The sequence below is a fragment of the Cokeromyces recurvatus genome, assembly GCF_025118155.1.
Source record: "Cokeromyces recurvatus strain NRRL 2243 chromosome Unknown BX663scaffold_1, whole genome shotgun sequence".
In the NCBI taxonomy this organism is placed as follows: domain Eukaryota; kingdom Fungi; phylum Mucoromycota; class Mucoromycetes; order Mucorales; family Mucoraceae; genus Cokeromyces; species Cokeromyces recurvatus.
In genome coordinates this window covers 1,660,462-1,673,466 of record NW_026251387.1, presented here as the reverse complement: position 1 = coordinate 1,673,466, position 13,005 = coordinate 1,660,462, and the positions used below count along the sequence as shown (strand labels likewise).

General features: G+C 31.5%; 4 protein-coding genes across 4 annotated transcripts; 2 read left to right on the top strand and 2 right to left on the bottom strand.

The window, feature by feature from the left end:
- Positions 1–175: 175 nt before the first annotated feature.
- Positions 176–951, bottom strand: BX663DRAFT_493007 (uncharacterized protein; the record flags this gene model as incomplete). The annotated part of the gene is made up of 3 exons (XM_051525304.1): positions 176–472; positions 521–736; positions 796–951. 3 exons carry the CDS (start codon positions 949–951, stop codon positions 317–319), a joined length of 528 nt encoding a protein of 175 aa, XP_051388095.1. The 3' UTR covers positions 176–316.
- Positions 952–1,113: 162 nt separating this feature from the next.
- Positions 1,114–3,223, top strand: BX663DRAFT_20443 (uncharacterized protein). The gene is made up of 4 exons (XM_051521754.1): positions 1,114–2,647; positions 2,717–2,731; positions 2,812–3,032; positions 3,096–3,223. Exons 1-4 carry the CDS (start codon positions 1,153–1,155, stop codon positions 3,138–3,140), a joined length of 1,776 nt encoding a protein of 591 aa, XP_051388094.1. The 5' UTR covers positions 1,114–1,152; the 3' UTR covers positions 3,141–3,223.
- A 211-nt stretch (positions 3,224–3,434) lies between these two features.
- Positions 3,435–9,381, bottom strand: BX663DRAFT_566768 (1,3-beta-glucan synthase component-domain-containing protein; the record flags this gene model as incomplete). Its single annotated transcript, XM_051532093.1, has 5 exons — positions 3,435–6,431; positions 6,551–6,751; positions 6,815–8,898; positions 9,015–9,136; positions 9,200–9,381. 5 exons carry the CDS (start codon positions 9,379–9,381, stop codon positions 3,435–3,437), a joined length of 5,586 nt encoding a protein of 1,861 aa, XP_051388093.1.
- Positions 9,382–10,069: 688 nt separating this feature from the next.
- Positions 10,070–11,986, top strand: BX663DRAFT_493000 (HAD-like domain-containing protein). Its single transcript, XM_051525303.1, has 8 exons — positions 10,070–10,389; positions 10,458–10,489; positions 10,554–10,622; positions 10,698–10,814; positions 10,870–10,974; positions 11,040–11,295; positions 11,355–11,734; positions 11,798–11,986. The coding sequence occupies exons 1-8, from the start codon at positions 10,110–10,112 to the stop codon at positions 11,855–11,857; spliced, it is 1,299 nt and encodes a 432-aa protein (XP_051388092.1). The 5' UTR covers positions 10,070–10,109; the 3' UTR covers positions 11,858–11,986.
- The last annotated feature ends 1,019 nt before the right edge of the window (positions 11,987–13,005 follow it).

Sequence of the window (13,005 nt, the reverse complement as noted above, 5' to 3'; positions counted from 1 at the left end):
GTGATTAAATCAGTAAGAATAATTATACGAGAAACTAGAATATACTCTTCTTCTATTTGATGTACTTTCAATTAAAATTTGGCTATTTTGAAAAGAAATTGAATTTAACAAACAAAATTATTTCAATATGTAAAATCATTAGCAAAAGTTAACATTATGAGACATATTTAAATTTGTAGATATTATATAGCAATTCTATATGTTATATTATGTAATCATATTTAAAAGGTTAAATAGCAATAAGTGAAACTATCTTTGCATTGCACTGCATTCTCTCTCTCTTTCTCTCTCTTTTCTTTTTTTTTTACGCCTTGATTTAAATCGTTAAATAAAAATCGATAATTTCTTTAAAATCACTTTCATTATCATTAGAAGTTAAAGAAGAACGCGCCTTTCTTTCATTACAAAAATAGCATTTCTTAATTATCATGTCACATAATTCCTTTGGGAGATAAGACTTCATTCTCTTAACCTAGACTAATGCATTTAATAATAAGCTTATATATTTGTGTTTACTTACATTTTCATAGGTAATATCTCGTCCTTTATGATCACAATCTGCATGGGCTTTTGAAATAACGTCGAATATCTCTTCTTTAACGCATACTGGTTTTCCAATAGTTTGATCAACTTTCTTTAAACAAACCACTTGCTTTCCATCTGTAACTATTAATGCAAACTTTTTTCGAGCCCAGTATCTAAATTTAGCTGTACTAAAAGTGCAATAAGCTGGCTTCTATTGAAAAAAAAAGGAAATGAATAAATAAACTCTTTTACTTTATATTGTTTATTTACTTGTCTTAATACTTGAATTATATCTTCATATGTATTCATTGAAATTAATACCTTGGCTTGATATTTTTTAGATCTACTTTGAATGAAAGCTTCAACTAAATCATTAACTTCCTTTTTAGTTATCCAGTTTATAGTAGGATATGTATTGTCTGTCATTTATTTATTCTGAATAAAAGAAAAGATACTGTTGTCACTAAAATAAAATGATGCATGAATAATAAAAGTTAAAAAGGGTGTATTTAGTATGTTGTTCAAAAAAAAAAAGGATGATGAGTTTAAAAAATTCATCCATGAAAATGTTGAACTTTTCTTTCTTTCTTTTTTTTTTCTTAAAAAAAAAAAAAAACCATAATAATCATGTCAAATAAAGCCTCTGAAAGTGCACTAAAAATGAATAATCCAACTAAAAAGCCTTCTGCTATATCTAAGCAAGTGCTCAAGACAAATCCAATTCCACAACCCGTACAATCAACATCTAATTTGACAAGTAATTTAACAGCACTTAATGATAAAACTAAAGGAAAGCCTACACAACCACTTCGAAGTACAAAGTTTTCTCAAAAACTTGTTTTATTTCCTCAGTCATCTGCTGATAATGCTGAAACTAGTATGCAAACAATTTTACCTATTGATTCTGGAACTAGTTACGATAATAGGCAACAAGACGCTTATACAATGATGAATCAATTGCGTCGTACTTCTAGTAATTCATTAGACGAGCATCAACAGCAACAATGGCAAGATGAGCAAAGTCAACCACGTACTGCAGGTGTTCCATTACCTATTGAATGGACGTTTGGTTCACGTACTCCTGCAGAACGTATGACTAAAGATGAACGTGAGTTGGCTCTATTACCTCGTGCTGCTGCTTATTGTACCGGTGAAGGTTATAATACGACTCAATTACAACGTTTTTTGCGTCAACATCATCATGCTACACCTAGACTTTATGACGAATGTCTTTATGCAGCTTATCATTTCCCTCTAAGAACATTAAGACCCGGCAAAAATAATCCGTATAATATTAGAGTAAGAAGTAATATTTCAAAGCCTCCTAATAGCCGGCGTAATACTGTGGAAGATGAAGAAGAAATGAACTACGATGAAGACAATTTTAATCGTTCTGATGCTCCTATTGTTATGCAGCCTGATATAAATCAATCTTATTCAAATTATTATCAAAATCGTAAAGATTATGATCAAGAGGATCAACAACAGGAAGAAGAAGAAGAAGAGATCAGCAATAAAGGACCTCAACCAGAACAAGATACTTCTTCACTTGGGGAACAAAAGGCGACGGAGGAGGAAGAGGGCATCTTTGAAAACCCATTTTCTGAAGAAAATAGTAAATTAGACGAAGGACAACAGAGAGAGGAAGATGAACAATCGAATGAGCAGCAAAAGACTGAAGATAGAAATAATAATAAACAAAATGATGAACAGCAACAACAGCAACAGCAACAGCAACAGCAGCAGCCGTATCGTGAGCCATTTAAGGGAGGAGAAGTTTTTATATTCGATTATGGTGTTGTTGTATTTTGGAATTTCCGTCGTGCTGAAGAACTGTTGATGTTGGAAGATTTTATGCAGTTTTCTATTGATCCTTTTAGGGATAATCCAGATGAAGATATGCAAATTGAAGAAATTCATTTTCAATATGACACTTCCCAAATGAAGCCAAGAATATTCAATGATATGATTACGTTAAAGAGTGGGAATCATATGATTAAATTGACATTATCGCATGGTTTAGCTCAAAGTGCTGTATTAGCCAGATATGAGGACATTATGGATAAAACAATTGAGGACACAAAATATTTACCCAAGGAAATGGCTGAAACAGGTCGATTAGGTAAAACTCGTGGAGAAATAACCAAAATTAATGGACAGTTGTTTAAATTAAGAATGAATGTTAATTTAGTATCCAATGTACTAGGTAAAGAAGTAAAAAAAAAAAAAAAAAAAAAAAAAAAATGTCATTATAATAGATTATTATATGCTAATTTATACATGTAGATACACCTGAAATTTTTTGGTCGGAGCCTGCTTTACAGCCAATGTATACTGCAATAAGAGACTATTTAGAGATCCCACAACGCGCTAAAATATTAAATGATCGTCTTCGCGTTATTTCTGATTTATTATCTATGCTTAGAGATCATTTAAACAACTTTGGTGTTGAATATCAAACTTTGATTATTATTTATTTAATCATTATTGCTGTTATTGTTGCTTTCGTAAGTACAAAAAAAGTAAGCTTATATCGTTGTATTTGTAACTTATAATTTCTTATTTAATAGTTTGAAATTGGTGTCAAAATTCTACAATCTATTGACGTTATTTAATTCTCCTTTTTTTGTATATATAAAGTACAAATATAAACTATTTGAAAAAGAAAAAAAAAAGCTTATTCTGGGTTACTGCAATCTTTTCTTTTTTTCTTTTTTTTTTTTTTTTACATGTATATTTATCACTTGTATTTTCATTATTAAAAAAAGATCTAGTTTTATAAATTCGGGAGGTAGATGGGAAAGAAATAGTATAGAAATATATATAATGATATTTAAACAAAAAAGAAAAAAAAACAAACAAAGAGGGGTAATATATACATATATGTATATGTATATATATATTGGAAACTAAATAAATAAGCCGTCTTTAGGGATAAGTTTCGAAACAAGATCTTTACCCCAGGTCAAAGGTGCTACTACAAGAGCTACAAACAATAAAAACATACTAGCAAACATCATACCGTATGTCGTAGCTACGCGTCTTCTTTTTTTACGTTGTTTTACAGTCCAAATATGATCGCGGATCTGTTGAGATGGTTTAAGCCAAAATAACATAACAGAATGAGCTGTATTAATATAAGGTATTATGGTGAAGAGAGAAAGGAAAAAAAGAATGATATGACCCAATATAAAATCAGTTGCAAATTCAGACATTTCAATGATTTTACAAATAAATTCACGCCCAGGTTGAGTAATAACATGCCAACCTAGGCCTCTACCGTACCATTTACCAGTCCACCATCCTCGATTTGACTCATCTTGTTTAAATTCACGTGTAAGGAAGACAACTGTCAATGATTTTAAAACGGCACGCTGAATAGCTATCATTGCTACTACACCGAGTAAAACATGATTTAACTTTAACTCCTCTAAAAAGACAAGCACTTCAAAAACTATAATGAGACTAATTACCGACCAAGCATGTGCTAAGGCTGCCATAAGTGAACCAAATTTAACTACCCAAATGCTTAGGATACAACCAATGCCAACAGATAAACCAAAAAAGATCACCAAACCGACAATATTCAATATAATTGGAGCTAAGGCAATAACGCCAATACGAATCAATGGGCTTGGGCCTTTTGCTGCAACTTTAGGATCATCAATATCAAAGCTCTTGGCAAAAGCATATGGAAGTGTACATAAACCAGCATAAAGTAGTGGTAATACTAGCTCAGATATAAAAATAGCAAAAAAACCAGCACGAGGAATATCTGCCATACTATTTGTAGCTTCTGTAGGCTTACTACGTTTATAGCCGGTGATACGAGCTCTAGATGAACGTGTATGGCTAATCCAGGAGTTAGCATGTGTTTTGGAATTACCTCGAGAGAGCCAGCGAATAAATTCTTTATAATCCATTAAGAAATCTACAAGTGCAAATTGATTCGGGTTAAACACAAAGGGAGAAATGATCAATGCGATTACAGTAAACCAAAAATAGACTAAATGAGGGATCCAGTAAGCAACGGAAGCAAAGATCATAATAACCAAATTCCTTGCACCTACATAAATACTAGGACCTGTAAAACGAGAATACAGTGTTGCAAATGAAATACGAGATGTAGCAAAACCACGACCTGTGCCAATGTAACGGGCTCCACCGAAAACAAGATTCTCTAGGACAGAGTTAGTATATATTTGTGTCACAAAGATTTCAAAGAGAGGAGACAAAGATATAAAGTGACGCCCCATACGTGTCAGACTTCTCCAAAATCCCTTTTCAGTTAATTCCTGTAGAACTAACGGTAAGAAGGCCGCAAAGAAGACAACAAAGATGGATAAAATACAGCGTTTCACCCAATCAATAATAGGTACAAGATTAAAGCAACCTTCTGGCACTAAAGGCGCCTCTGGTGGTACATCAGGATTATATTCGCAAACAGTTAAAGAACTACCCATAGTGCTGACAAAAAGAATAACCAACATGAAAAGTTGTACAGATAACATGATAAAAATATTATTAATATGAAAGCCAGGGTGAGCATAGTAAAATGTTAAAAATCGATCCAAAGGTAATTGAGTACCTATATAATAATATTCACGAGAAAGCATTTGTTCGCCCATACCAGTGCCAATCTTCGTTGTAAAATTCAAGATAGAGCCAAAACCTAAATCACGACCTTTACCGCATTGAAAGTATTCGGTATGTTTAATACGACCTCCTCTTGTAAAGGCATTCATGCCTGCATAAATATCTTCATTTAGATGAAGACCCTTTTGTGCCTTAGATACGCCACCACGAGTAGTCATAAAAATAGCATTCAAAAAGTCGGGATGACCATAGTGTAATTTACCACCAATTTTTGCCATAATTCGCTGGGTAAGGGTGCCAAATGTTTGTTCCTTACCAGCAGCAACATCACCTAATACACCAATATTTTCTGAAAAAATATATTCACGGGCACCAACAATAGCAACCGCTGATGTTTTCGTTTCTTTGTAAGCAGCTGAGTAAGGGGATATAGATATAGGCTCCAATGTCTCAAATTCACCAAGCACGTTTCGAACTTTTAAACATTCCTCAAGATAATTATCTTGATTAGCGTCAATTAATTGAAGAAACTCACCACGATAAAAGATAATAGCATGATTCTGATTATCAGATTTACCATCTCCGAGTATAGGGTTTCCGGGTAAGCGGATACGATAACGGGGCTTACGTTTACCATTTTCAGTTAGTTCACAGGTGCCATCAACTAAAGAAGAGTAATAGGTAATCTCTCCGTTAGGATCAATAGGGGATATTTCTTCTATATAAGCTACTTGAAGTTCAGGGAAAGCTTTGAATAAAAATTCTGCATCTTCAGATTCACTAGGAGTAAATTTTGCATATCGTTGCATGGCTACCAAAAATTTAAATTTACGGCGAGATAATTTGTCCAGATCGTTTTCTAATGCTGTCTTATCATTAGCATATGTATGTGCTATTTCTGGGTTTTCCACACGATAGAGAAGCTTTATAGCTCTGTGGTAATTCATAAAGCCCGATACAGTACGATATAATGTTTGCGCTCTAAGTGATGCCCAAATTCGAGTGCGTAAAGCATACTCTGGTCTAGAATCCTTGAAGCCAATACAATAAAAGGGAAGATCATCATTTATACTTTTACTAAAGTCTTTTTGAATACTGCTTGATATTGAGAAGCCGGAATTACAGCCATCACGTGTATCAATACTGCGTCGACAATCAGTATCTACAAATAGCTTAGTATCTTTAACAAAATTATCCCATTCAACAGGATGTAATTGTTTTAGGTATTCTAGCAATGTTACTCTTGTGCTTGTATCTTCTTCTCGTATAATTTCTCGGAGTGTCAAAAGAATCTTTTCACCATAATGAGGCTAATATAAATATAAATATAAATTGAATAAGGAAAATAAAATACAATACATATCAATATTAAAAAAAAAAAAAAAAAAAAAAAACCAATATTATAAACTTGTTTTTCGTTAATACATACTGTAAGTACGGTAAAGGTGGGCATACATTCTACCGGATGCGGAGGTGGCATTGGTGTCGTTAAACTCTGAGCAAAAAAATGAATACGTCTTTCGGCTTCACCCCTTTGAGGAAAGTATTCTGTTTTGAATGAGGTATCTTCCTGAGAAACGAAAAATGTAGGTGTTTTAAGCGATCGTTGACCATCAATAGGGTTTATCTCCTACAAATAATTATATTTTTAGTACATAGGAACGGATTTTTAAAATGTATATCAAAATTCTACCTGCTGATATAACATGCGTTGGGCATGGTCTACATTGATCAAGTGCTCACGATACATAGTGATAACAATAGCATTCCATATTTGGGAACATAATACTTTTGGTTTATATTTAACTTGGATATCTGTTGTTGCTAACAATTTGACAAAGATACGCTTTGGCAATCTTGAAAAGATATTTCTCCACGGAGACCAAATAGAGATACCTAGATAAAAAGATCTAGCAACGGAGAAGATAGTATTCCAAATGATATACCAAAGGTAGGTGTCCAAAAAGTAAAGTACTAGATCCATCAAAAACATAATAAAAATTGTAATATGAGGCATTTGCTTACAGATCAAATCTCCTAATATGGCATCATGACAATTTGTAATCGTCATTGTACTGATAACTTTAAGAGGGTCCTTGAAGGAAAGAGCTAAGAAGAAGTAAGATTCTAATAGTTTACAAGAAAATACACAGATCCATAAACAGACCGACATGATCCGATCAATACTTTTGAGTGGTGGGAAACATCCAGTAAAGCTTTCATTAGCTAATTCTTTACGTGTATGTTTAGAAGGACCCATAAAAAGTCGAGATGATGGTACAAGGGACAAATATAATGTTGTAATAATACTAATAATCAATTGAGTAATAGATACTAATCTTGATATTGCACTTTGCCTATCTATTATAACACAATAGTAAGAAGGAGCCACATTCACGATCATAAGTAATATTAAGAATGCAATACGACGCAAAATATTTCTTGAATTATACCAACTAGCCGGTAGGTACATTAATTCAGCACAAGAGCCTATTAAGACTAACAAACATGCAATAGCTCCCCCTAAAGCAACAATAGATATTTGCACTGGAAGCTCCTCTTTTGCAATATCTTTATCAAGGTTTAAATATAAGGAATAGGCATTTGCTGATATATAATACCAGAAAGTCACAATATGAATAACCCACACTCTTGAGAAATTGATAGAAGCATGCATCCATGTACGTTTTTCTTTATAAGTTTTTTTAAAAGTCTTTTTCCAATTGACATCTTTTAAAGCTATGTACCGTTTACGGGGTAACAATTGACCAAGTGTTTGTTCCTCATGCCCTGCAACTAAAATTTTATCATAAAATGTTGAATTCCAAAAGAATTGATTTGCATCATCATAGCCAATAATTTTATCATGATCTCTCTCTCGCTTGGTATATTTTCCGTTGATTTTAACATAAGTCTGATCACGAAAAAATTGGTAAAGTGGTATAATAATGTCATTTAAATAGGCGTCTTCTTGTGCCTCTTGCATATCTACAATAGACTCATGACAAGAGTAATCTGAGGCCATCTTATAAATAAAGCAGAGTATCTCAGGAGTAAATCGTACAGGAGCTGCCTCACCCCATAAGCATAGATACAATGCTAAATCATGAACTTTTTCTTTATTTGATAAGCTACGCATACGTAAGTCCCATTTCTCTTGCATACGCGATAATTGTTCATGCTCGTCAATCATATCCAAAGCCATTTGTTTTTCTTGTTCTGTTTGATCATAAATATCAATTTGAGCAGCAAAATACCACTTACGATAGTTAGCATTTTTACCGCCAATATAATCGGCATGAAGAGTATCTAATGCTATTTGAGGCTGCATTCGAGAAGCACGAGAATCTAACATTACTTTTAAATGCTCGCTCATATTTTCTACGCTATCTTGTTGAAACCCAAATCTCTTTGCAAGGACATGGAAAATACTATCCAATTCTTCAAATGTAATAGGAATATCCCCTCCAGACCCCCAGGATGGAAAACAAGAGCTTTTCGCTAATAGATTAACGTTTGGAGAAGCTAATGGTATAGAACCGGGAGGGCTTTTTATAAAATCTTGATTTTCACCTTTATTGGCTCTATATTTACGGCTTTCCAAAAGAGCTAACATAGAATCTGCTGAGGTTGCATAATTAGCATATCGACCATTGTCACCTTGTGTTAAAGCTGCTAAAACATCTACATCAAATATAATATCATTTTGTTTAGCTGGTTGAGATAAAGATGGCTGTGAGATTGATACATATTGTGGAGGTAAATGAGTAGATTGATCTAATGATAAATATATTGGTATTATGTAATGATAATATGAACAAATTTGCATTCCAACAATTTTTTTCTTTCTTATTTTTTTTTTTTTTTTTTTTTTTTTTTTTTTTTTTTTTTACCTTTTTTATAACTATTTGATGTATGTGAATTATTAGGCGATTCTGCATCCTGATATATGCTAGATGATGTGTGCTCATTGTGATTACCAGAGTTTTTAATATATTGTTCATTAGTTGATATACTACAAAGCAATAGGTTTAGTTAATAATCTAAATAAAGAGTAAATTATTACTAAAGTTCTTACTTTGAAAAATCAGTATTATGCTCAGTTGTAAAATGGCCTTTTAATTTATATCGATGCTTAGTTTTTTCACTACTTGAAGTATTTGAGTTGGAAACTGAAGCCGACTTGGTAGATTTATCAACAGTGGAAGAGGATTGTATACGATCTTTTTTGTTCTTTTCCTCCTGCTTATCTTCCTCCATTTTTTATTTATTTATTATATGAAATAAATGAAAAATAGTAAATGAAGGAAATAGAAAAATTGAACAAGAAGAAGAAGAAGAGCAAAGATAATGCGTTATAACCATAGTTTTGATTACGAAAATAGATACGTTGAATGAAATATGGTTGCATTTAAAACGAATTTTAGGCACGTAACATAAACAATAATAATCTTATCAGGCATGCGGTCATATATAAACGTATTTTTGTTAAAAAAAAAGAAAAGCACAAATAAGTATTGTATAAATACTATACAATATAGTATTCATAAATACATTTCAATTTTACTATATCTATTACTTATACAGTGGCGTATTACATGTTATATGCAGAATATAAAATTTCCTTTGTATATATTTATATAATATGTAGTGAATCCTAAACTGACAAATATATAGTTTAGTGAACATAGGTTCTCAGTAATATATTTTTATTTGAATTATGTGTATATATGTAAACATACTACTCACAAAATATGAACGTTAAATAATCTCACTTAGATTTACTCTTGTAAACGATCCATAATTAATGTCTGATTTGGCGACGGAAGTTTAAATGCATCCAATATATTGGATACCCTGGCTGTGTAAGCAGGGGGAACTTGATAGGCTAACAAGCCACTAAGAAACTATCAAAAATTCAGCATAATATTTTCTGAAATGTCTTTTTATTTTACATACATCTTTTACAACTTACATATTGGAAAATAATGTTTCGTAGAACTATTGTTAGGTTTCAAAAAACAACAACTACGGCATTTAGAAGAGCTTATGCTTCAACTCCTGAGCATTCGGTCAATAACTCATCTGCACACAAGTTAGCCGAAGAAGCATTAGCTCAAAAAATAGGTTCTAAAGGTAAAGCTACTTTACCTAAGGGTGATAAAAAGCCTATCAAAGCAAAAGGTGAAAAGGACAATAACTACAAAGAGATGGCTATAACTGCAGGTGTATTTACAGGTCTTGGTCTTGGTGGTTTATTTTATTATGGTAACATGTAAAAAGGGAAAAAATACAAATGCTGTTAAAGATTATTAACTTTAATTTACAAATTACAGGTCGACCTTTTGAGGATGATAGAGAAGACAAAGTAATGTTCCGAAAATTATTTTAACATCATAGATAGAGCATTTTTATTTATATAATTTATATAGTATGTAAATGAAAATGGACTTGTTGCTGCTTATAAACGCTGTGCTGATCGTTTTAAGGAATTCAAAGAGGTATTTCATTTGAGATTATTTTAAAAGAAAAAAGAAAAAAAAAAGACAAATATATTAAAATGTTTCGTTAATTAGGGAATGAATGAACCCATGTGGGACAAACTTCTTCCAGAGCCTCTTCCAGAGCCATATCGTCGTAATTACACATTAGTAATTAATTTGGATGAAACTCTTGTTTATTCTACTTGGGATGTAAGGATGGAAAATGATAACTCAGAAATCATTTTATTGATATTTTTTTATATAGAAAGAACATGGTTGGCGTCATGCTAAAAGACCCGGTGTTGATTATTTCTTAGCATATCTTTCACAGTTCTATGAAATTGTTATTTTCACCTCTCAGTCATCTATGGTAAAATATATTTTCACAAATTTAAATTGATTAGGAGGTTTATTTTTAATTAAACATGATAATAGAATGCTATGCCAATTTTGGATAAGCTTGATCCTTACCAGTATGCTATGTATAGACTTTATCGTGAGGGTACCCGATATGTAAATGGAAAATATGTGAAAGATTTATCCCATTTAAACCGTGATTTGAGTAAAGTTATCATTATGGATTCTAATCCTGATTCTTTCTCTTTACAACCTGAAAATGGCATTGCATTGAAGCCTTGGAAAGGTGAACCAAAAGACCAAGGTCTTCTAGAATATATTCCATTCTTAGAAGGTAAGACAACAAAAACTTATGAACAAAGGGTAGAAACTAATTGTTAAATATAAATCCAGCTATTGCCTTAACGAATCCCGACGATGTTAGACCAGTTTTAAAGAGTTTTGACGGTAAATATATTCCTGTAGAATGGGCAAGACGCGAAGAAGAAATGAATAAAATGCATCGTTTACAATGGGAACAAGAGCAGGCAAAAAAGAAAACCTCCCGTAATCTGGGATCAATTTTGGGTGGTGGAGCCTCTGCACAAGTTGAGGGACCACCTCCAACTTATTTACAACAAATGAGAAAGCATGTTAGAGAAACATTTGCTACTGAGTTTGAGCAACAAAAGAAGATGCAAGAAGAAGCTATGGCACAGGATATGGAAAAACAAATGCAAATGATGAAAGAGATGAAAATGTCTGTTTGGGACTTAATGACACAAGCAGCTTCAGTAAGCAAATAAATTTTATTATCTCTTTAAGTAAAAATGATATTAATCATAATTTTTTATTAGGGGCAACCTATTATTCCTCCACCTAATGCTGGACAATCTCCACAAAATACTCAACAATAAAGGGGGTTTTTTTCTTGATAATGTATATAATAGTACATGTAATAATTATACATAAAATTACTGCTTTATTTGAATACAACATTTATTTCTAATGAATATTCTGTTTACTGCGTTCATATATACACAAATATATTGCTAGGATATTATTATAGCTCATTACAACTTTGTTATATTAATATTTGTATATGTATTATGTAATGTTTTTTGTGAGAGTTTTTTATTATTTCGATTTGTATAAGTATAGAAGATGTTTTATATTGATACATTTTCTAATAACTAAGATGTAATAGCGCATATTATTTACATTTTTTAACCATTCTGTGCTATAGACAATGATAATATATATTAATAGCATTTTCTCTCATACATATACCGTAAATACTGAAAATTAAAGCATATGACTTATGCATATATATCTCATTTATCTGCAGTTTATATATAAATGGTAGCAAGGCAAAGGAAAAAATGAACACCGAATATCCCCATATTGTTTTTTCTTTTCTATTAATATATATACATATATAAAGTTAATCTTATTATGAGTGTCGAGATTAGGGTCACCCGGATCTCACAAATGAGTAATACACATATATAAGCAAAGTGATTTATATATAATAAGAGCCGTCAGTCTTTATTTATTTTTATACAAGAAATTGTACAGTTCATTATAACATGTAGTATTTTATTTTCTAATTTATTCCTTAATACTAATCACTAAAGGATACCGTCAATAATCTGATTATACTTTGAATATAACTGTTTTAAATAAGTTTCCTAAATACATATACAAATGGCAAAAAGTTTGCTGATATAATACAGCTTATAAATAATTTTTTCTTTTATTTTAATAATACTTTTGTATATCACCTACTAAATTATTTGTATGTAACAAGAAATTTTATTTAAAGTTATCGAAATAATCTCTGACGATATACCTTTTTCAAACCTATTTGTACTTTATTCAAAAGAATTCTCTTACAAGTAGTAGATAATCTCTGGTAAAGGTAGATTATTAATACAAGCAAAAATAAATAGACATTTACATTAGAGAATGGTGAGTTTCCATAAAAAATAAACATCAAACTAATTATAGTATAAAAAAAGAATTTGAGCATGTTCAAAGTAAATTTTTTAAAAAACATAGAGCA